The sequence below is a fragment of the Hemicordylus capensis genome, chromosome 5 (genome assembly GCF_027244095.1).
Source record: "Hemicordylus capensis ecotype Gifberg chromosome 5, rHemCap1.1.pri, whole genome shotgun sequence".
In the NCBI taxonomy this organism is placed as follows: domain Eukaryota; kingdom Metazoa; phylum Chordata; class Lepidosauria; order Squamata; family Cordylidae; genus Hemicordylus; species Hemicordylus capensis.
This window is the reverse complement of record NC_069661.1, coordinates 36991307-37016461: the sequence shown is the minus strand read 5'-3', so window position 1 is coordinate 37016461 and position 25155 is coordinate 36991307. Positions and strand designations below refer to the sequence as shown.

Genomic DNA, 25155 nt, shown 5'->3' with positions numbered 1-25155 from the left:
GCTCCTGAAGATCCCCCCAGATCCACCCCTCCCTATTTTCACCCAGGGAGAACATGAACACCCTTAGCTATGCCCCTTAAATCATTTTTTAAAAAAATATTTGGAAAGCACCTCCATTACCTAGGTGAACAGCAAAATCCCTTTTCAGATGTGAATTATGTGGACAATTAATATGCATAGTAGGGGACAGAGTCTTTCATTGGAAAGCAGTATATAAATAATTGTAGTAGTAAGTAAGAGTCTGTCTCCATTCAGGCATTTAAACAAACACGTGTAGAGTCAAGATGGAGCCTGCTGCTCTGATGTGGTCTCCAGACTACATGTGTGCTTTCTCCATGCCGTTGAAAGGGGCTAAAGCTGTTCCTTTGCAGCAAGCCTATCTCCTTTTAGTAAGGTAATTCCCTTATTTATTATTTGAGGCTAAGATTGAGCCTTACAGGTGCTGCTGCTGCTACTTCTACTACTAGGAACATTTACATACCCCTTTACAACAAAGGTTCTCAAAGCAGTTCACAAAAGAACATAAAAAATAATATAGTTCCCTGTCCCAAAGGACTCACAATCTAAAAAGAATCAAAATTTAGACACCAGCAAGGTACGTCTTGCAGTGGCTAAAAGTAACTGGGGCCAAGTTTGAGCAAAGAGGCCTAAATACTTCCCAATAAGATTTTTTTTTAAGACTGTATCCTTCAATTTCAGTTAGCATTCATATGGCAACGCTTAGCTTCTCTGATTGCATCAGCTGTGCCAGTGTTTCTCAGGATGTGCAGCTGCCTCTCAGCAGAATTTGCATGTCGTATTACTATTGACAGCTAATCAGGAAAAATATAAAAATTACCGGCTTGCTCTTTGACCATCAGGAAAGAACATAGGCCTTTGGGGAACAGTCATTTCTCACTTTTGAATCCAAATGATGACACGTAATGCTTAATTAGTTTCCACAGCAGTATATTTTAGAATTGCAGAGAAATCAATCACCATCAAATGGGATTGGAATGATCTGCAGTGGTTAAACCTGCACAATATGAGCTGTCAGGGCCAGGTTCGGTGAATGAAAAGAAACTTGCCAATGTGCTAGTTTATCAAGTGGTCAGTAATTTAAAGGGCGGCAAGTTTAAGCTTTCTTATATTGGATGCTGAGAATACTTAGCTGTCAGATTATAATACTTGAAAGAAAACTAAACAGTCTTATCTGTAAACATTACTCACTGATGTTTTTGGATTTTCACTGATGTGTTCTCTCACTTCCCTGTCCCTCTTCTTTATACTTCTTACCAACTACTCAAGGTTTGTCTTATGGTCACAATATTACATCACAATATTACAAACATAATTGGTCAAAAGCACACATCAATAAAAGAATAATTGCTATAGTGGTTCAATGGAACATGTGCAATGAACATAGAACATAGGAACATAGGAAGCTGCCATATACTAAGTCAGACCATTGGTCCATCTAGCCCAGTATTGTCTTCACAGACTGGCAGTGACTTCTCCAAGGTTGCAGGCAGGAATCTCTCTCAGCCCTATCTTGGAGAAGCCAGGGAGGGAACTTGGAATGTTATGCTCCTCCCAGAGCTGTTCCATCCCCTGTGGGGAATATCTTACAATGCTCACATTTCTAGTCTCCCATTCATATGCAACGAGGGCAGACCCTGCTTAGCTAAGGGGACAAGTCATGCTTGCAACCATAAGACCAGCTCTCCTCTCATGGCTTCAGTGGAATGCTTGTAATGATGATCTTATAGCTAGAATTCTCTGTACTCTCTGTACTTCAGAAGCATTAATGATTTCAAGCTTTGTTTCTGACTTTCTTTAAATTAGGGTGATCCTGGACAGCAGGGAGAAAAGGTGAGCTTCACACTTTAAATTTAGTCTGAAAAGTGCTGTAAAGCTGTTATTAAAGTTTCCTTATGTAATTTAAAGTAAAGTAACATCCAGGGGTATAGCAAGGTTGGAGTGGGCCCTGGAACAAAAGGTGAAGAAGGGACCCTTCCCCCCCCCCAGACCTCCTTCTTTGGAGAGGTGGGAGGGGGAAAATGTAATGTTTTTTACAAAAACATGATGGAAAATGTCATAGAAAAATACAGGAGAACCTCATTAATCACGGGTTCACTGTCTGCAGTTGTGTATTTGCGGTTGGGTAATAGACACTCAACCTCGGTATACTTGGGAAGAGATGGGAAAAAGGGGTTCAATCTGTGTATCCGTGGGTGGTTGTTGCTGTTGTTATTATTATTATTATTTGATTTCTATACTGCCCTTCCAAAAATGGCTCAGGGCAGTTTACACAGAGAAATGCAGTTAGAGGTGGCCGGAAATGATCTTGGAGGTCATTTCTGGCCTCCGTTCTGATATAGGGAACCTTTTTATGACTCATTTTTTTAAAGGCCAAAAATGATTTTCAGCCAATTTTTTGGTTAATTTTCAACTCTTGGAAACATTGCTTAACTGCTGGGGACCCATGGAGCACAGTAGACAACCCCGTCTCTTTTCTATGGCCTTTTAGCCCCCCCCCCCCAAAAAAAGAAATGAGCAAAAAATGACAATTTTTGGCCAATGTTCAGCTGGTCTTTGACTCCTGGAGGGCATTCCTGGACTGCTGCGGACCATGGAGGACATTAGACCACACACACCCCACCCCGCATTTCTAGAGCCTTTTAGCTCCATTTAAAAAAGAAAATGTAAAAAAAATGGCGATTCCCCCCCCCCAATCCCATTGTGCCAATAACCCAGTATTCATGATTTCAATATCTACAGTAGTAGCGGAGAATGGAATCCCCATGAATACTGAGGGTCTCCTGTACTAAAGATACCAAAAGAAAGGGGGAAGGAACAGGTTCTGCATCTGTTAGCTGATGTATAATGCTGCAGTTCTGTCCACACTTACATACATTCAACAGAGTGAGACTTCTGAATAAGGATTGCACTGATAATGTAAGGATGCGTAAGGATTGCACTGTTAATTATTTTAATTTCATGCAACTACAACATGCAAATTAGCTGAGGCACTCTGGTCTATGATATATTTCTGCTACAGTCCTGAAGCTTCAGTAAGTTGCCAGCTCAAGTGTCTTGTACCCTATTATTTTAATTTATGGAGCTTCCTAGAGGACAACATAGATGAGAACAGCCTAGCCATCAAAACGGAGAGAGTAGCAATTCTTTGGGATCTCACATTTATCTGGATGAATATGCTGAAGACAAAAAGCCCAAATAACTATTAAGAACATTTCAGAATTAAATAATCGAAGGTTATGTTATAAAGTTTCTCTTTGGCTGTATAACAGATATCTGGTAAAGAAAGAAGAACAAATAGCAACTTGATTTGATTTGATTTGATTTCTATACCGCCCTTCCAAAAGTGGCTATGGGCGGTTGAGAAATCGAAATACCAATTTTTAGAAATAACATTTTGAGCAAATGGAGAGGAACATTAAAATTGAACTCAAGACTTTGGTAGTCTTCAAGTTATTAACAGGATCAGTGTTTACATATTGCAATACCTTTTGCTCTATTAATATTTTCCATTTTATAGCAATCTTTTCATCCTTCAGGATCAGGTTGATGCTGAGGACAAAGTGTGCACTCACCAACTCAAGGAACATAAATACTGAAAGCTGAGGCATAGCAACATGTAAAATAGCCACAATGGCCAATAGTCGGGGGTCATATTTGGGGTAATCCAACATCTGCAGGAGGAACCAGGGTTGTGCAGCCCTGGTCTAGAGGCTTAGCTAAATATTTTTCAAGTAAAATGGTACTCATTTATTGCTTTCATAAATGAAACTTTTCTGTTGTACTATCATTAAAAAGGGGTTTTAAAGAAAAGGAAAGGAAAAAAATTAATATCAATTTGTTTACTATAGGAAATTGTAATATAGAAAATCAACAAATGATTATTTCTTCACAGCTGATATAACCAGAAACCCATTATCTCTCATCCAGTGATACCTTTCATTAAAAATACTGGCTGATGTCCGAACACAGCATGGACATGTCAGGAAAATATGTCCACAGTGCAAAGAACTTTCTCACGACTGGAGTGTGGACAGTGGGGAGCTATTTTTGTGGATCTTCCCTACCTTTGGAAGTGCCCTGTGCCTTCTGAAAATACATCCCTGGGGGTTAAAAGTGGGAAAGTTCTCCAGCTGTATTAGGAGCACCCTCTCACTGTGAGGATGCCGCTCCTGCTGTGTTATTGGATGGTTAGTCAGGATGTTAGCCATTGTTAATAAAAACATAATTGAAATAAAAACTGATATCCAAAAAGGGATTTTTAAATGCACTATAAATGTGTTATTCCTTATATATTATTTTAATTTTAGGGCGATATTGGAGAAAGTGGACCCAAAGGTGATGCAGGAGAAAAGGTACAGTATGTCCACAGTAGTAGGAAAATAGAAAACAAGACAAAAACAAGAACCTAGAACTATTATGCACATAATGACTGACTGGTCCTTGACCCAGATGTTTCTCTGGTTAGTCTTGGATAAATCTCATTTGTTTGTTTGTTTGTTTGTTTTCTATACCGCCCTTCCAAAAATGGCTCAGGGTGGTTTACACAGAGAAATAATACATAAATAAGATGGATCCCTGTCCCTAAAGGGCTCACAATCTAAAAAGAAAAATAAGATAGACACCAGTAATTCCCTGGAGATACTGTGCTGGGGTTGGATATGGCCAGTTACTCTCCCCCTGCTAAATAAAAGAAAATCACCAGGTTAAAAGGTGCCTCTTTGCCAAGTTATTAGGGGTTTTAATCGATACAAAAACACTTATTCAGTGGTTTGTTAATTGATTTCAGTAGTATTTAGTTTGTTAATTGATTTCCAGTAGCCACAACTCAAAGTCATTAAGACAGCATTAGAAAAGAATGCAAATATATTATGTGCAAAACAATGCAGCTATATTTCCCAACAACATCTCTGCACACACAACCAATTTTGGTATTTGCAATCGAATAAATATGTCTGACTTTCGCAACCTCCCCATCTCAAATATTTCTTTTTTTTAAAAACCCATACTAAAAGCAACCTTTCACTATTTCCAGAATGTTTGTAGTACAGTATTATCAGAAGAAATGCAACTTCTTTAAAAAGTAAGCACTACATCACAGTAGTGGCTCATATGGGCGGGATGCAGGTGGCTTAGTAGTAAATGTGCCACAGGTATGGCTTGTTCCCACTCTCCTCTTCCTGCCCCTGCCTCCTCACTCTGCCTTGTCTCAGCTGCCACTGTGTTCTCTTGGCATGCGAGCTGGTTATTCACCCAGCTAGCAGAACTGGGCAAATAAGCAGCCTGTGTGCTGAGGGTTAACATGGTGGTCGGTGAGACAAGGCAGCCAAGGCAGGGAGGGGAAAGCTTACTGCCCTACCCATCCTGCCTGTACAGGCTCAGCATATTTTGATTGATACAACATCGTATGATTATCCTGACATCTCATATCTTGTTAGATTTAAGTTGTCAGGATAAAGTCTGTGCTAAGCTGAAGAAAAGGCCTGATTACTCTGACAGATCTTGATTTAGGATAAATAGATGGTTCTCCGGTAGGAAAAGATTTTTGAAAGGGCTAACTGCTGTTTGTAAATGGCAGCAATTATACTGGGATAGATAAAAAGCCTTTGAGTTATGATGTGATCTGCCTCCCAGTGTTATTTTGTACATTTTGCTGAATATGAAACTTTAAAAATTAATCTATTATGATGCAATATAAAGTAGTAAACACTTCCTTCATCTGCATTTGTTCCTTGACGTGTTCCTTTTGACTAATGCTACCTACTCATCTATGGTACCACAATCATGGAATGTTGTGGGCTAATTTAATCTTGCTAAAGTAGTTGAATGTCACCTATAAAATATTTTATTGTTGTTGTCTGCTAGAGCTGCTAGTCTCCAATTATTTTTTGCATATGATTATTGTTTCCCCTGAATTTTATTATCAGGGTGACCCTGGATCTTCTGCTGCAGGAATTAAGGTAATGTAGAAGTGATTGCTTCTTTGCAATTGCTTTGCCACTTGATACCAAAATTAATTTTGTTTCATTTTTCCACTTTCTCTGTACCTTGATGTCCAACCTTGCCTGTTTTCTGATCTTGTGTTACATTATTTATTTGTTGTAGGGAGAACCGGGAGAATCGGGTCGACCAGGACAAAAGGTAACATTTCAAAGCAACCAAAAGTAATAGGTAGCCATATAGGCCCATTAGGAAAAAATTCAGGGTCTGGTAATACCTTTATTTGGACCAACCAACATGACACAAAGGGGCGCTTCTCATGATCAACAAAAATCGGGCTAGCAGAGGCTAGCCCGATTTTTGTTGACCGTAAGAACCACCGGGCTCGCAGACGAGCCCGGTGGTTCTTGAGCAGGTAACCCGCTCGAGAACCCCTGCTAAAAAGCAGGTTTGCGGAGCGAGCGCTCCAGCAAACCTGCTTTTTACGATCGTGAGTAGCCGCGGCGCACCTTCGCGCCGTGCCTACTCATGAGTAGACCCCCGGCTGGGAGGCGAAAAGCTGCCTCCCGGCTCCAGGGGTCTCCCCAATATGCCCTGCGTGCTCGCGCAGGGCTTGCGGGGGCCGCGCTGCCCCTGCTCCCCCCACCCCCCGCCTGCTCTGTCACGGAGCTGGCCATTGTGTGGGCGCTGCCCCAAACCGAGTCTCACTGATCGTGAGACCTGGTCCAAAGTCTTGAGCAGCAAGTTTTTAACTTTTCCAGAATTTGTTTTCAAGTTCAGAGGGAGGTTGGTAAAGATGCTGTAGGAGCCCAAATGTCTGCAGTAACAGGTTAAAGATGGAGTGCAGAAGGAGTTACGTAGATTTAGTGGCTAAGTTGAGAAAATTATTCAAAGTAGTCTGATTGAAATTCTAATTCCCTTTTAATTGCAATGGGCATATTTTGAGTAATTCTTCTCCTCATGTCAGTCAAATAGATCAGTCTCACAAGGTGTTTTCACTGGTTTCAGCATGCATATTAGAATTCTGGGACAAAAAAAAGAATATGGTTGTTGCCTCAGTTTTAGAAAATATATAATGCAGCAGTTACTCAGTTCTGTCTGCAGCACTAATCAAAGCACCTTGGCCCTATACAGTGTCAGCCAATAGGGGTGGGGCTGGGGGTGAGGCTGGAGAACTAGTGCTGGACAAGCTCAGGTATGGGTAATTCCCATTCTTCTTGCATCACTCAGGCTGCTTCTCTCTCTTGTGCCTTTCTCTGCTGTGGTGTTAATCTCAGGCATGCGGTCATTTGCCACAAATAACCAACCTGTGTGTCAGGGGTTAATACCACACTGGGATGAGGCAAGTAAGAGAGAGAAAACTTAGCAATCATGGGATAAGGGGACAAGTACATATGTAGATTGGTAACTGGTTGAAGGACAGGAAACAGTGGGTAGGTATAAATGGACTGTTCTCTACACTGAGGGAAGTAAGAAGTTTAGTCCCCCAGGGAGCTGTACTGGGACTGGTGCTTTTTAATTTATTCATAAATGAGCTAAAAGAAGGGGTAAGCAGCGAGGTGGCCAAATTTGCAGATGATTCCAAACTCTTAGAGGTGGTGAAATCCAAAATGGATTGTGAGGAGCTCCAAAAGGACCTCTCCAAACTGGGAGAGTGGGCGACAAAATGGCAAATGTGGATCAGTGTTGGCAAGTGTAAAGCGATGCACATTGCGGGGGGAAAACCAACTTCAAGTATACATTGATGGGATCTGAGCTGTCGGTGACTGACCAGGAGGGGGATCTTGGATTCATGGTGGACAGCTCGTTGAAAGTGCCGACCCAATGTGCGGCAACTGTGAAAAAGGCTAATTCCATGCTAGGGATCATTAGGAAAGGGATTGAAAATAAAACTGCTAATATTATAATGCCCTTATACAAAACTATGTTGTGGCCACACCTGGAGTACTGCGTACAATTCTGGTCACCACCTCTAAAAAAGGACATTGTAGAACTGGGAAAGGTGCAGAAGAGGGCAACCAAGATGATCAGGAGCCTAGAGCACTTTTCTTATGAGGCAGGCTACAACACCTGGGGCTATTTAGTTTAGAAAAAAGACGACTGTGGGGAGACATGATAGAGGTCTATAGAATCGTGCATGGTGTGGAGAAAGTGGAGAGAGAGAAAAACTTCTCCCTCTCACATAACCCTAGAACTAGGGGTCATCCCATTAAATTGATTGCCAGGAAATCTAGGACCAACAAACAGAAGTACTTTTTCACACAACACATAATCAACTTGTGGAATTCTTGACAAGACCTGTGTCCAAAGTATGATAGTTTGAAGTTGGAGAAGGAAACACCAATAACCTGCACTACGCTGATGACACCACTCTGATAGCAGAGAATGCAGATGATCTGCAAGCTCTAGTAATGAAAGTTAAGGAGCACAGTGAGAAAACGGGACTACAACTAAATGTAAAGAAGACTAAACTAATGACAACAGGTACAACAACCAGCCTCAGAATTGATAATGAAGACATTGAAGTGGTGGATAGCTTCTGCCTTTTAGGATCAACCATCAACAGTATATGCTCAGCATATAAATTGAATAAGAGAAAGTATACATCCTTGTCTAGAATCCACCAAATATATAAACTTCAGTAGGGATTACCTGAGAGAGACAGCACAAATTGAATTGAAATGTATGGACGACATACAGCAGCACTGCATCACATCCCAGAACTGTTCTTTTTACGAGTTCATAGACTGGGGTCCAAAGATCGACTTTAGTCTTAGCCAAGGCTTTGGACATGCCCAATGGATCCCCCCCCCCCTTTTGGCTTTGTTCTTTGGCCTTCATGCAATATCACAAGCTGTTTTTGGAAGTTCTATCACTTTCAAACATGGTTTGGCACAATACACTTAGGTCCAAAGGGCCCTCGGGTGCACAGAAAAACTAGATACATGGTTATTTGGGTTGCAGCCATTGCTTTTTCAGTAATGGCTCTAGAACAATAATGAGGAAAGAAAATACTGCAGCTGAAATCCTCTTTAAAATAACTATGATAAGTAGCTGCAACAAATTGATATTTATTAAAAGCTATTATTATAAGAAAATTGAATTGGCTAGTAAGACTCATTTTTAATTAGAAAAGCTAATTAAGCCATTTCAAATGAACTAATATATGAAACCATTAATTCTGTATATTGTGTTTATTATACAGCATATTATAAACATGTTCCAATCATATTCTCCATTGCTCTTCTACCAGGAAGCGAATATCTAGCAGAGAATACCTAGCAGAGATGTTTCATCAGTTTAGTCTGTATCGCTCCATTATTTTCATGGCCAATAAAATGGCTGGGACCCTAGACTTAAAATCCATATTAATACAGACTTTTGTGAGAGTACAAGTTTGCGAGATAAAGCCTGATGCTATATTAAAATGAATAAACAGGTGTAGAGGGAACATCTTCCCAAAGTACAAACCTTTTTGCAGTATACAAGCCTTCTTGCAACAGAAAATCTTCAGCTATAGTCTTGTGGAGCTTGTGTGGAGCTGGCTGTCACAGACTGACATCCACAGCATTCTACCACACACACACACTCCTAACATTCTCCATCATGCAGCGCTAGCCTCTGCACTGCTCTGCACTCTTCCCAAAGCACGGGTGCTCTTCAGCAAGAGCACAAACACTTTTCAGAGCTCACCTGCACTCCAAAACGGCTCTATTACAGTAGAAATATCTTATTTGACCCTCAGCGGTGTGGCTCTGAAGTGCTGGTGAGCTCTGGGAGATATTTGCACTCTTGTGCAAGAGCACAAGACTCTTGTGCAAGAGCACAAGACCACCAACACTTTGGGGCAAGCGTGGAGCAGCACAGGAGCTGGTGCTATGTGGCGCTGGATGTTAGGAGTGTGCACAGTAGACTATTGTGGAAGTTGGCTACTGAGTCAGTTTAATCTCACTTATATTCAGTGAGCCCTTTCTCATGATGAGTGAGAAAGGGCTCCGATCTGCAGAGGAGGACGCCTTAAAATGCTTACCTTCCTGGCAGACAATCAAGGGCTCCTTCCATAACTGGTGGTTCACCCACCCAGATGATTACCTGCTACTGTTGGCAGCATGGAAGGCTGGGAGCTGGGGTGCGTCTTCCCAACCCCCAGAACTCCTATAATGCACTGCTCTTAGGGATTCTTCCAGCACTGGTGGGAGGCTACTCGCTTGTAGGTGCTGCACTGAGCCATGTGGCACCGACACGTGAGCACTGAGCCCAGTTTAAGGGTGCCCTTGCACCCAAAACCAGGGCTACGTGGCGGGCTCCCTAAGTGGGTTTGCCGTCAGGAGCCACGCACCATCATATGCAGCAGCAAAACTGGGCTGGCTTCCTTAGCCCAGTTTTGCCTGCACGTGTGAATAGCCCCAAAGAGAACTATCTATTATTTCAAAAATAAAATGTTGCTCTACTAACCTTGAGGAGATAAGAAAGTGTCAGAGTCTTTTCTCTGTTGGTTTCTCCAATAACTAATTAAAGGTATACTTAAGTGTTGGGAAACTGAAAAGCAATATGGCTTTTCCTGTATTGCTATAACTAGATCAATTTCTTAAAACTTTACCTCTTCAAAGTGCTTAGCATTAACTTGTCCATCAGTAGTTCCAGTCGTATTCAGCACATTGTAAAACCATTCTGTAGGGAAATGTAGTTAGACAAGAGTGTGAGCTCTCATCTGTTGATCCTCCCAATATATCTATCTAGAAGCATGACTTACAATCTCTACTTTATACTTCTATATAGCAGGAACTATCAATTAGGTTAAGTGATGGGTTTGTGAAGGTGTCTAACATATCCCAAGTACCACTCTGAAACCACCAGATCTATTTCATTTATGGCCCACTGTAAATGATGTCTGAACTAAAGACTCTCAAAGTAGAAGGAATTTATGTACTGTGCTACTTGCTTCTTTAGTTTCAGTGCACCTCATTCATGGAAATAAACCCTTAAAATTTAGAGGCTAGATATACTTTGGTGAATAGGGTGAGTCATCCATCAAACACCGCTATTGTGTAACTTTTAGTCCATTAATTTTAGAATTGCTTGCTGGAGTCTCTGCACAAGGCGCTGTGCAATGATTGGAAGCTCTGCAATTGCACTGCATGATGGATTGCTCCCGTTGTCTTAAATATCAGTCAAAGGCCATTTTCATAAGTTATGCTTAATTGAATTTTACCATATCCTGCATCTATGAAGCGAATGAAATACATATGTTTACTAAAATGTACATTTGGTTATTAAATGGCTTTGACGTCCATGTTTTATACCATGTTAACATTCACAAGTGATGCAGTCTAGACTACAGTGGTCCCTCTACTTACGAAATTAATCCGTTCCGAATGCACATTTGTAAGTCGAAAAGTTCGTAAGTCGAAAAGCGGTTTCCCATAGGAATGCATTGGGAACGGATTAATGCGTTCCAGAGCCTAGAAAAAAGACCCAGACCCCCAGTAAGGCTTGCAAACTGCACAGGAACATTTCTTTTCAAGAATAAACAGGCAGTAAACAGGCAGGCAAGTCAAGGAAACCGCATGTAAAATTCGTAAGTCGAGGAAACCCCATCTAAAAATTTGTACGTCGAAAAAACCGCATCTAAAACCGGATCTAAAACTGTCGTTTGTAACTCGAAAAATACTTATGTCGAGTAGTTTGTAAGTCGAGGGACCACTGTACAAGGTATTTTTAGCACTGTATATGAAAACGCCCATAGGTACTTGGAATCACTGGTGTAATCCATAAGCATGCCTTATACAGCCTGTGAGGCACTGCCCTTAGAACACATCATCTGCTGAAGTAGCATCCAGTAGGGCTTTCTGGGTTGGTCCCTTTTGCCAGGATTCAATTTTATATAAGGCCAGTTGTGTAAATTCTTACTTCTGCTGCTGCAGCTAAACCCAGTTGATTGGATTGGATTGCCTGTCATCAGCATTACAAACAAATACACCATTTGTATGCACACTTTGCCAGTCAACCATACAAAAGTGCATTAAGAGTTTGTTTTTTAACTTCAGCCTCAGTTATTCAAAACTATATTCTCATGGGACAGCCTCGAATATAGTTGTGCTCTGAACTAACAATTATAATGGCAGAAATTCTCACCCCTGACTTGCCGATGTTTTATCTGCAACAGTGAAGATCCCCAGGGTATAATTCTTGGTCCATTCATCTGAACACCGTTTGACAGCAGACAATGTTCAGCATATAAATCATTGTAAACCGCTTAGAGAGCTTCGGCTATAGAGCGGTATATAAATGTAAGTGCTATTGCTATTGCTATTGCTATATAAATAAGTGCAAAATATGGAATACAGGGGTGAGCTGTAATAAATATGTGCTGAGTTACAAACAGGAGATGATATTCCCATTCTTTATAAATGCATATAAATAAAAGATTTGACCAATCGCTGCCAGTGAATTAGGGGGTCGAACTGACATCCTGACTAGCACTGTTCTTGTGCAACAAGCAAAGTTGCACTAGTGCAAAGGACATCGCACAGCTGCACTGAATCACTCGGATTTTCAGAATTGTGCTATTGCACAAAAGTTCCCTGCAAAATATATCAAGTGTCCCACAGGCTGCACACCTTGCTGCTCAAGCACAAACACATTTGCACTAGCGCAACTGTAGTTTGGAATGCAAGCTCCAGACTTAGCACAATGAGCTTTGTTCTAGCACAACACCCTTGCACAAGCACATCATTAGGATGTCTGCCAGTGATTTAGGAGATCAAATTGCCAGTGAATCAGGAGTTGCTGAAGAAAGCAGAATGTATAATTTGCAGTAATCAGTACTGCTGGTATGGACTGAAAACTTTAATACATACCAGTATACTCACCCAGTCTACAACAGAAGTGAATGATGCGTTATAATAATGAAGTTATACTAATGCATGGGTAGTCTTTGTACATGATCTTCCTTGTATGCATGGAGCTTCTCCATGTGCAGTATTTTCTGTGAATGTTGCAACTATGTGCATCTCCTATCAGATCAGGGTCAAGCAATGTTCCACTCTAACAGAGCACTTCTGGAGTGCAAACTATTTCAAAAAAGGATTTGCACTCTTGCGCAAGAGTGCAAAAATACCCATACATTGGAGCTTGGGCACACCAGCATGGGGTCTAGCACTGTGTGGCAGTAGATGTTAGGAATACCCATGAATCACTGGTCTGGATGTTGGCCAGCATCTCTTGCAAGTGCAATATATCACTCTAAACATGATGTTTAGAATCAATCATTCAATCAGTCTTTATTGGTACTGTCACAAACCAGCAAACATGTTTAGAATTATTATCTACATCTATTTTGCTTTTATTTTTCTAAACATTGTAAAGGTATAAGTTAGTTTATACTGCCAACTGAATTATAAAATTTAATAAAAGTATTAACTCAATACACTTGAGTTAATATGGACAACCTCTGCAGATGATACTTTTTTCACAGGATTATACCTGGAGTGAGGGAAGTAGTAGGCCTAAGGCTTGCAGGCATCTTCTCCAGCTTACAGTTTACATTACTTTACATCATGTAGAAAGTAATGAGTAAACCAGGAGATCTCACATTCGACTGAACTATTAGGAGGAGCTATCTTGCAAAGTTAAGAAGACACTAAGACTATGCACACGAGAAGCCAAACCCAGGCCAGGGCAGCCCAGCCGGGGTTTAGCTGCCCATGTACACTGCTGGGATTGAACCCGATCCCAGCACTGCCCTTGCATTTAGTTTTAATCCCAGTCTTTAGCCAGGGTTAAGGGTGCGAGTGAGTTCTTAACCCCAGCGCCTGGGTCATCTGTATGCTCAGGCTGTATGCAGCCCAAGCATACACAGAGTTGGGTGCTTAGAATGTCCAACTCCTGGGGGAATCCCCTAGTGGGATTCCTGGAGGCTGGGACTTCTTGTCCCAGCCTGTAGCAATCCACGTGCCGAGAACAGCATGGATGGTGTGGGCATGCGGCATTGTCTGGGGGAAGGTAAGTCTATCCCTGCCTTCCCCACCACCACCAGCCCTAACAGTTGTGAGAATAGCCTTACCGTGTTCAAAGGTTCAGGGGTCTGCTCAATGGAAGAATCCTAGAAGAGAAATATAATCTCTGTCACCCCCATTGATTTAAATCTCTTTGTATATACTGATTACTACACATACTCTAATATTATCCTGCAATACTATATAATTTCACTTTATAGGGAGAGCCAGGACTGCCGGGACTGCCTGGATTACCTGGGATTAAGGTAAATTTTTATTAAATTCAGTCCAAATAATGAACTGTGATATAAATGTGAAAAGGGATTGTAGCCATATGAATTGGAAAGTTATTTCAAATGTCCTTCAGATGTTCTGCTTCACAAAATAAAATTGTCGCACACAATATCACCCAGAATGAATGGATGGTAGTTAACTATAAATATTGCAGTCTGTATCTTTTGTGTGATATGAAAGGGTAATTAAATGTTATTCAAGACAGACAGAATATTCACAGTTAAATGAAAATGTAAGGTTTCATTGATGGTGCAATTAATGATGCATTTGTAAAGCTGTTTAATTGGTTACGTTATTATCTTAAGAGCTGAATTAGTAAATATTTGAAAGGCCTAGAAAAATCTTTTATTAATTTATTATATTCAGCAAGAGCATTCTTCCTAGGCGGTTGTAGCAATACATTTCATTCATATGTATCCTTCTCCCATCCCCTGCTATTGCAATCCCCTCTTCTGATAGCTGGCCATTCAGAAAGAACTCAGGTTCAGCTTGTTATGCAGTTATGAAACCTTCTGTGATCTTGGGGAAAATTTTCTTAACCAACTGTGGATATTCTTAACCAGTCTTAACCAACTGTGGTTGGAAATAGAACTGGTGTCTGAATGTGTTCCACCATTTCATTCAAAAAATGTGCTGTGCTCAAACATAGAATACTCATCTGTGTGAAACCCCACAATGCCCTTCATTATGCCTTGAAGACAATACGTCTTTGCCTTTAACCTACCATATCCCATGGAGTGTGTGCGCATGTGTGTGGGTGACTTGTTGATTACTAGAAAATTGGGGAAAGAGACATTATTGCCTTTCTATTTTGAAGCTCAAGTCGTAACGTTTGCTGCCTAATGACAGTCAACACTCCAATACAGATCAATCCATGGAACAGATGGGACAGGAAGATTGATTTCAGTGGCAGTCAAGAATGTAAATCTACAAATGGGAAAAGCCATACCTGCATGGGATTTACCTCTTACATAATTTCACAACCTTTAGATTGGATAAGAGGAGGCTCACTAGTAGTCATCAGGACCATTACCTGCTGTGCTTGCAAAGCTGTATTTACATAAAAAGTGTTGTTTAAATGACAGCTCAAGATAGATATTTGATGACTAGATTCATGCTGCAGAGCTGAGTAAGTTTTCTCTTTGTGGCACTGAACAGCTGAAATATTCGTACATCTTGCATTCTTTGGATCATATACCAGTTTCTCATGATTGAGAAAAAGATTGCATCTTGTTTCTTTCTGAAATCTGGGTGGCGTGGGCTAGTTTGTTGAGATTGGTTGAGAGACAGGGGCATAGCAAGGGCCTGGGTTCAATATTTTTTAAAAAAACAATTAAAATTTAGATTTAATTTAGTTTTCACAATGCCAGTTCATGCAATGTTGGGAGGATTCCATGGCTTCTCTCCTCACTTGAATGAGGAGAGAAGCCATAGAAACCCTTACCACTGTACATCCAGGCCAGCTGCAAAATGGAAGACATGCATGCACCCTGATTAAGCATTTCATAGCTAGCTCACGCAGCACTGAGGTGTTCTATGGCTTCTTTCTTCATTTGAGTGAGGAGAGAATCCATGGAACACCCCCTCTGCTGCTCAAAACTGCTACCCAGCAGCAGGGGTGAGGACCAGCAATGCAAGAGGCAAACAGTGGGGCTGAGGGGCGGTAGGACAGGAGACAAGCTGTGGGAGAGGATGAGGAGGAGATGGCAGGGCCTCTGAGGGTGTGTATACTGGGTGTGTATACAGTATACTTCAGTGTATACTGAAGCTGCTGTATACTGAGTCAGACCATTGGTCTATCTAGCTCAGTGTTGTCTACACAGACTGGCAGCGGCTTCTCCAACATTGCAGGCAGGAATCTCAGCCCTGTCTTGGAGAAGCCAGCGGGGGGGGAACTTGAAACCTTCTGCTCTTCCCAGAGCGGCTCCATCCCCTGAGGGCGAATATCTTACAGTGCTCACATGTGGTCTCCCATTCAAATGCAACCAGAGCAACAGACCCTGCTTAGCTAAGGGGACAAGTCATGCTTGCTACCACAAGACCAGCTCTCCTCTCTATACATAGGAACATAGGAAGCTGCCATATACTGAGTCAGACCATTGGTCCATCTAGCTCAGTACAGGTGAAATTTGGAAAATTAGAATATCGTGCAAAAGTCCATTAATTTCAGTAATGCAAATTAAAAGGTGAAACTGATATATGAGACAGACGCATTACATGCAAAGCGAGATAAGTCAAGCCTTAATTTGTTATAATTGTGATGATCATTGCGTACAGCTCATGAAAACCCCAAATCCACAATCCCAGAAAATTAGAATATTACATGGAACCAAGAAGACAAGGATTGTAGAATAGAACAATATCGGACCTCTGAAAAGTATACAGTGTACTGTGCTTGATTGGCCAGCAACCTCGCCTGACCTGACCCCATAGAGAATCTATGGGGCATTGCCAAGAGAAGGATGAGAGACATGAGACCAAACAATGCAGAAGAGCTGAAGGCCGCTAATGAAGCATCCTGGTCTTCCATAACACCTCATCAGTGCCACAGGCTGATAGCATCCATGCCACGCCGCATTGAGGCAGTAATTGCTGCAAAAGGGGCCCAAACCAAGTACTGAATACATATGCATGCTTATACTTTTCAGAGGCCTGATATTGTTCTATTCTACAATCCTTGTCTTCTTGGTTCTATGTAATATTCTAATTTTCTGGGATTGTGGATTTGGGGTTTTCGTGAGCTGTACGCCATGATCATCACAATTATAACAAATTAAGGCTTGACTTATCTCGCTTTGCATGTAATGCGTCTGTCTCGTATATCAGTTTCACCTTTTAATTTGCATTACTGAAATTAATGGACCTTTGTACGATATTCTAATTTTCCGAGTTTCACCTGTATTGTCTAGGCAGACAAGCAGTGGCTTCTCCAAGGTTGCAGGCAGGAATCTCTCTCAGTTATATCTTGGAGAAGCCAGGGAGGGAACCTTGAACCTATATGCTCTTCCCAGAGTGGCTCCATCCCCTGAGGGGAATATCTTACAATTCTCACACTTCTAGTTTCCCATTCAAATGCAACTAGGGTAGACCTTGCTTAGCTAAGGGAACAAGTCATGCTTGCTTCCACAAGACCAGCTCTGATGATGATATGAAGCTATCTTATACCAAGTGAGACCACTGGCTCATCTAGTTTAGTACTGACTCTTCTGAGTCTAAGCAGTTCTTTAAGGTTCAGGCAGGGTGTTCCACACACCTTCTGTCTTTATTTATAGAGGTGTTAGGGATTAAATCTGGGACTTTATGGTCCCAGGCCCATGGGCCTGTTATCTACAATTGTTGTCTACAAATGTTCTCTACAACTGAAGAATTTCCCTTTCCTAAGCAATGCATAGATGGATGGGTAAGGTAAGCCAGAAGTAGAGAGCAGGCAGATGATGACAGTCTTATAGCCTTCAGCAACATGGTACTTCCCAAAGAAATAAACTGCTCCTGTCTTTTTTTTTAAAGAGCAGGAGCAACCTTTGAACTTTTATAATTCAAGTGGCATGTCATTCATTCCTTTGATCATCTAAGAGACCTGCTGAATAAGCAGAAGTCAATCTGATTCTTTTCCAACCAGCTGCTTTGATGGCACTCAAGAACAGCCAGTTAATTGTCATGATATGTCTGTTGCTCCCTTTTCTGGTCAACTGTCTTGATGATTGGTCAACTGTCTTCAAGGGCCCCTTTGCTGAGAACCAGGGCACCTGATACAGTTTGAGCACCTGACACATCTATTGCACAGATTTTAGGACTGGGATCATGTGGTGTAAGTCAGTCTTATTGATCTCAGTGGAATCTATTTCTACATAATGGGGGCAGCATCCAGTCTAAACTATTCCTGAATAGTCCTATTAAAATTAAGTAGCCCTATAGAGTAACTCTGAGTAGTACTTCTGAGCAACTTAGTCTGGATGCTGCTCAGTGTGCCTAGGAACAGGAAGGTGGCTGACATACTGTGCAAATTCCTGTAAATGTAACACATTGGGAATATTGGTCACACTGTCACGCAAACACGTGTGCACAATTTTTATTTTTGTGCAACTATGTACATGTTGTATTACAACATGCACAGAACTTTGTGCATATGTCATCTGTTGTCTATAGTACAGGAGAACCTCGATATTTGTGGGGGTTCCATTCTCTGCTACTACTGTGGATATGAAAACTGCCAATACTGGGTTATTGGGGCAATGGGATCACGGGAGTTAGGTTCCCGGATCCCAAAAAATTAGTGGAAAACATGGGGGAAAATATTTTAAAGGGCAAAATAAAGTGCCCTAACGTGTTCTGAGGGCCTCCAACAATCCAGCAATGCCCCCCACTGAAGTCAAAAATAGTCCAGTTTTTAGTGTTTTTCCAAGTAAACAAGCCACAAAATGGTTTTGATTCCCAAAATGGCAGCCAGAAATTACCTCTGTGGTAATTTTAGACTGCTTCCAACTGCGGATACATGGAGTTAGCCCCTTTTTTGCCAATTTCATTCGTGTATGCCAAGGTTGGGTGTCAGTTGCCTGACCGCAGATGGTGAATCCGTGAATCCAGGATCATAATCTTGGAGGTCATTAGGTAGGTCCACTTAAACCAACTGAAATAAGTGTGCTTGACAATGCCCATCTTACAACCAACTGTGCCACTTGGAGAGTGGCAAGAGCATTGCTTTCTGTGCGACAGATGCAAATGTTTGCAATCCATCAGAAACCATTTCCTCTACATACTTAGCTGCATTTTCTTCTTAACCAAAATGAGAAATGGCATAAAAGCACAAGTAACTTTAATTCAGGATGTGGAAACATTTCAAAATTTATATTAATGGTTAAAAAATTAATCCTTTAGGGGAGGATTAGTTTTAGAATTTCCTTTAATCTGCTTCTTTTGCTGAATAACGCTTTAAGTTAAGAAATCCAAGAGCCCAATTAGCAAATCCATATAAACAGAAACCCAGGATTTATCAGTCTAAATAGAGACCTCTTGGAAATGTTTATTATTTTATAGTCCTAAATGAATAAACCTAGTTGTTAATATTAGTAACAGAAGTCTCTTAATTTTGTCTGGTTTGATCGTGAGGGGGAAAAAAACAGATTTCTGAATTAAATGGAGACTGTTCCAGATTGTTCTAAATCAACTGGAGACTTTTCATATTATTCTAATAATGTTGTAGTCCAGTCATGACACTTACCCCCCCCCCCAATTGCTCCTATTAGACAAATAGTTTAATGTAATTCTCCAAATGCAAGTGCCAGAGTGACTAATTTTAATATTTGGAGTATTTATAACATCCTTTTTCATGAATAGTGTTCAAAACAACTTACAGACCTTAAAACACAACATAGAATTTAACTAAATTAATCTAAAATTACTTATTTTAGCCAATAACATATTTTAAAAGATGGCAATAAACAGCAGCATTTATCCAAAGACAGGTGTGCCAAAACACAATTCAGCTGTCTGAATTGTGGGCAACTCTCTTTAAAATTGTGGGCTTGCCCAGCCCCTTTAAAGTGGAGGAGAGCAGGTCTGTACCTGCTCCTCCTTTGCTCGCTGCCATTGCCACCATCCCAGTACTTCCCCCAGGTATGCCCACATGCTGGCGGGGCATCTCCCAGCTGCCCCTGCACAGCACCGGCACTCACATGGCCGCTACACATGTGCAGAAGCCGTGTGTGTGCCAGTGCCATACAGGGGCAGCTGGGAGATGCCCCACCAGCATGCGGGCATAGCTGAGGGGAGCACTAGGATGGTAGCAATGTCGGTGAGCAGAGGAGGAGCAGGTATGTGCCTGCTCTTCTCTGCTTTAAAGGGGCTGTCTAAACCCTCGATTTTAAAGGTAGATGCTGTGATTCGGACAGCTGAATCATGTTTCACTACATCCCTATAGGGATTTGCACGGACACGTTTGGAGGCCCTTTTATGGACCTCTGAACTGTTTCTAACCTTGCCCGGCTCGAGGATTTGACGGTGGAGGTTACTTCCGACATTATCTGGCTGTAACTGGAAGTAGTAGTTGCAACTGCATGAGTTGCAAGTTGTGCACATCGCACATGTCACGTGCATGCACCCGATGTGCGTGCACACACAAGCACGACATGCACGCATGCGAGCGTGATGCACACAGTTGCAGCTACTACTTTTGGTTACTTCTGGATAACCTTGGAGTGGGGAGGCAGGGAGGTACGCTGCCACCCCAACAGGCTTTTAGGGAAGCATGCGCCCACAGGGGAAATGTGGCGGGGGGGGTAAGTGCATCCTCCCTCATTCTTAAAGCCACCACCACCCCGCCGTTGAACCATCCCCCACCAGTTCCGTGTACATCCCAACATCCCTATATCCAAAAGTGATGAAATAAAAAAGTACATTTTACTTGGCTCCTTTATGATGGTAGTATGGACACTAAGATCTTTGGGAAGAATGTTCCATAGATGTTATGTCACTACTGAAAGTCAGTGCCCATCAATGCCCATCTTATTGGGGACATCTGGCACAGGGTACTCAATGATGACTTAAGTGGATTTTTATTACTTTTATTTATTTATTCGATTTTTATACCGCCCTTTCAAAATAGCTCAGGGCAGATAGGCAGGATAATATGGGAGAAGGCGATTGTTCAGATTTGTGGACTTAGAGGTCATTTAGATTGTATAAGTCAAAGCATGCACTTTGTTCTGAAAGGCAAACTGGGAGCTGGGATACATCTTTCAGCTCAGGCAAAAATGTGTTCATTACAGCGGGTTTCCTTTAAGAACCTGGTCAATACATTTTTAACCAGTTTTATGTGTGCATTAATTATTTTTATGCTAATACATTCAGTCATGGAATAGCTATCACAGTCACATGGAATACCTTTAGTAACACTGAAAGCCGGATTTGTTTTTCCTACACCCCCTGCAAAATGAAAACTGGAGCCAATGAAAGGTAGTTAAGGCCTTAAAACATGCAAGAGCTTCTTTGGAGCTTGAGCTTCAAATGAAACGCTTAAGGCAAGTTTTTAAAAAGGCAGGAGTGATTTCCTTTCTGACTTCTTAGTGAAGTTTTTAAAAAAGTTCTTCATAAACTGTACTAAATGGGGAAAAAAAGATATTTTAACATAAAAAATTGATTAGGTAGTTGCAATATGGTGTCATAACTGATGGAACTGATATAACTAGGTAGTTGCTTCCATTATCTGGTTCCATATTCAAAGGTCAAAAAGAAAGGAGCTCATAAAATATGAAATGTTTATTGGGATTCCTTTTAACCTCTTTTGTTTACTTATTATAGAACTGTTTCTGTAATTCTTATTAGAATAAAATCCATTTGGTTTATATAAAACCTCAATGTTCTTTGCAAGAAAACGGATGGTACTCTTCTGTTTTTGAATAGTAGAATCTTAATTAATTTTACAGAAGCATGTTAAAGCTACAGATTTGACTAGACTGATGCAAAATTTGAAACTTTTTTAAAATGTGTAACTTTTAAATGTGGTTTTAATTTGGTCTTTTAGCTTCTATTAATTATTTTATTATTGATTTTTAAAATTATTATGTTGTGTTTATTTTATTAATGTTGTGAGTTGTCCCTATTAGTAGTGTACTGGAAGGATGAGGTATAAATATTTCAAATATCCTGGCTATTTACAGCTACTATGGGAGCAAATAGCAGTTTTAGGGCTTGTTTTTGGAGGGAAAATTGCACAGGAAGAAAGAGTTAACTCCCCGCTTCCTTTCACGGTGTGCCATGGATGTTCTCAATCAAGGGTGGGCCCCCACAACAGTTTTTTTGGGTGGGGGAGGCAGGGGGGGGGAAATAGTCACTTCTGGTTGGAAGCCCACCTTCATCAAATGCATTCCTGCAGATATATAGTTTGACCCGTATCATCAAAATTCAGATTGTATGGTCCTTGGAAGAGGGTGTTATTACTTTTGCTTCTCTTGGGGGTGAAAGAGATGTGATGCACAGAATCCACAATTGGCTCTTCCAACTTCTCTTGAATTTTAATAGTCATTGAGGAGTACCTGGTTTTTATTGGAGCATTGGCACTGAAGAAGGGAATTCAGCTCCCTTTTATCCAATCTTAACTTGGTCCTCTAAAGCTGCAATTAGCCATGTTGCAGGAAAAGACAAGGATCATGTAGGTACCTGTAGTTTTACTGCTAGGTTCAGACTTTCTTGATCTTAGTGGGAGAACAAATGACAGATATAATAAGGTACACACCTGAGACTGTGGTTTCCACTGACATAGTGTGCAGTAATGAATTACTGTGGCAATCACATGCTTGGTGACAGCACTGTAGTGCCTAAGGAAATGGCATTAGGAAATTTGAGGCAAGTGTATTAGCCCCTTAAATGTCTGCCTACAGGCAGTAATGGGCTGGATGGGGGAATAATAAACTGAAGCTGAATCCAAGCAAGACGGAGGTGCTCATTGTTGGGGGTCGTAATCTACAAGTTGGGACAGAACGTCCTGTTCTGGTAGAGGTTATACTCCCCTGGAAAGAACAGGTTCGTAGCTTGGGAGCGCTCTTCAATCCAGGTCTCACCATGGTGTCTCAGGTTGAGGCTGTGGCCAGGACCGCCTCTTACCAGCTACAATTGATTCGACAACTCTGCCTGTTCCCTGAGGACGATATCTTTGAAAACAGTGCTACACCAGCTGGTAACCTCTGAATTGGACTCTATGCACTCTATATAGAGCTGCCCCTCTATTACCTTTAAAGGTTTGAATGGCTTAGGTCTAGTTTACCCGAGAGAGCACCTTTGTCCACAAGATCCCAACCGCTCATTAAGATAATCAGGAGGGGTGCATCTTCAGGTGCCACCATTCATCTGGTGCGAACCTGGAATGGGGTCTTCTCAGTTGTCACCCCTGGACTGTGGAATGTGCTCCCCATGGATATAAAAGGATTATCTTCCTTGTAGGCCTTCAGGAGAGCCCTAAAGATCTCTCTTTTTAGTCTGGCTTTTAATGATATCTAGTTTGAATTTTAATTTTAATGAGTTTTAATCTGGTTTAAATGTTTTCTGATTTTAACTGTTTTTATAATATGTGTTTTTTTTTTAATGTAAAACCTCCCTGAGCCACTTTAGGAAAGTGGTATATAAATTGAATAAATGAATGAATAGAGGCATGGTAAGCACACATGTGAAGGCTCCCTAAGAAAAGAAGAAGAAAATAGCTACAATCCAATCAGATGAGCCACATTTCAATGCTTCTACTAAGAAGCAGAACAGCCAGTTCTTAAGAAAATATCAGTTGCCTCCTGCTCTGCCCTACCTCATTTTCCAGATTTAATTTTTGGGGCCGCAGATCGGTTTTCTATCAGATAAGGCTGAAAACTCCTCACATAGATCCTGGTCTGGTTCTGTTTGAATCCAAACTGGACCAGGACAGTTTGGTCCAGCAACCCCTTGAAGCTGCCTCCCACAGTTTGGTCTTGGGGGGGTTTCACTTATTTTTTAAATTTTAATTTCTTTTTTTACTCCCTCCGGGGGAGTTGTCCAAGGTGGCAGGGGGGTCCATGGAGGTTCCCCACCCACTGCTGGCCTCCCTTATTACAGAAATCGGCCATTCAGCCGCTCTTTAGCCTTCTTTTTGTTTTCTTTCTCTCTTTCTTTCTCTCCATTCTTGAGTTAACATATCTTGTTCATCTTGATTCCTCATTTAATTCACACAAGGGCAGCCTCCTTCTCCTGAGGGCGCTCTTTCCTCCCTCACGACCCCTCTCTTCGCAGACCCCTGCCCACTATCCTTTTATATATATAGATTCTTCTCCTCTACAATCAAGAACATCTTCCAACCAGTAACTGTTGTATTCTAACTGTCTTTAAGCATCACAGGCTCCTCCTCCCTATCTGCATATAGAGAGAGCTGCCACATAAGGGATTAGCCATGGGTGCGCCTTAGAAAATTATATAGATAGATACATCATTCATGTCTGGGTCTCAAATATAAGAACACTGTGGATTGCATGACTTTATTTAATTTATTTATTTATTACATTTCTATACCACCCAAAGCTTGCGTCTCTGGGCGGTTTACAATTAAAATATCAAATCACTTAACAATTAAAATCATTTAAAACATTAAAAAATTTAAAACATTTTAAACCCAGTATTTTTTTTAAAGGAAGGAGAAAGATCCCCCCCTTTTCTTTTTCTTCTTAGAACCATAGATCTAATTAAAAGACAGGGTGAATAAATGCGTCTTCAGTGCCTTTTAAAAGTTGCCAGAGATGGTGAGGCTCTTATCTCTTATCTCTTATCAGGGAGCGCATTCCAAAGTCCAAAGCAGATTCCAAAGCAGATTTTTATCTGCTGTCAGGACACCTCAAGGGTCAAACTAGATGTTACTTTAAGCACAAATGGCGGCCACGTGCTTGGTTTTTATTAAGTAAGTAGCAGCTGGATTACTGGATCAGGACCGTCAAATATCGGGACCACAGTATTGGGGATGGTCTAAAGTATCTGCCCCTGCCGTGGTCTGGACTGGGATCAGCCACCCCTCCCCCCCCCATGAATGCTATTTGCTGGCAGGGGACTTCTATTCAAGCCAATGTGAGGTCCCCCCCAAGGCAAATGGGCTGATCTTGGGGCAGACAGCTTCCTTTATGTTGGAAATTCTCTGTGGTGAGAGAATTCCTTTCTCAATATAGCAGAGTGCACAGAGGCACAAAACACAGCGGTAGATTAGTTAGGCATGCGTATGTGCTGAGAGTAAAGTAACTTGGAGCCAATTCATAGTTTCAAATCAATATAAAAGGCATTTATTAAGGAACTCCATTCTAGATAGAAAAGTGAGGATTTAGGATCTCTACTCTATCTATCTAACTAGATGCAGATGGATTCTGCATCCTCTCTGCACATTTGGTGCAGGGAGAGGAACTTGCCATGT

The 25155-nt window shown here is 41.3% G+C and overlaps 1 protein-coding gene across 13 annotated transcripts in view; it reads left to right on the top strand.

The window, feature by feature from the left end:
• The window catches only part of COL25A1 (collagen type XXV alpha 1 chain), a 487930-nt gene that overhangs the window by 386599 nt on the left and 76176 nt on the right, over positions 1 to 25155 (top strand). For all 13 annotated transcript variants that reach the window (XM_053253606.1, XM_053253596.1, XM_053253599.1 and 10 more), the window contains 5 exons: positions 1825 to 1851; positions 4329 to 4373; positions 5946 to 5978; positions 6124 to 6159; positions 14177 to 14221. In XM_053253606.1, coding sequence (XP_053109581.1) covers positions 1825 to 1851; positions 4329 to 4373; positions 5946 to 5978; positions 6124 to 6159; positions 14177 to 14221 — 186 coding nt within the window. The remainder of the gene's footprint in view (positions 1 to 1824; positions 1852 to 4328; positions 4374 to 5945; positions 5979 to 6123; positions 6160 to 14176; positions 14222 to 25155) is intronic.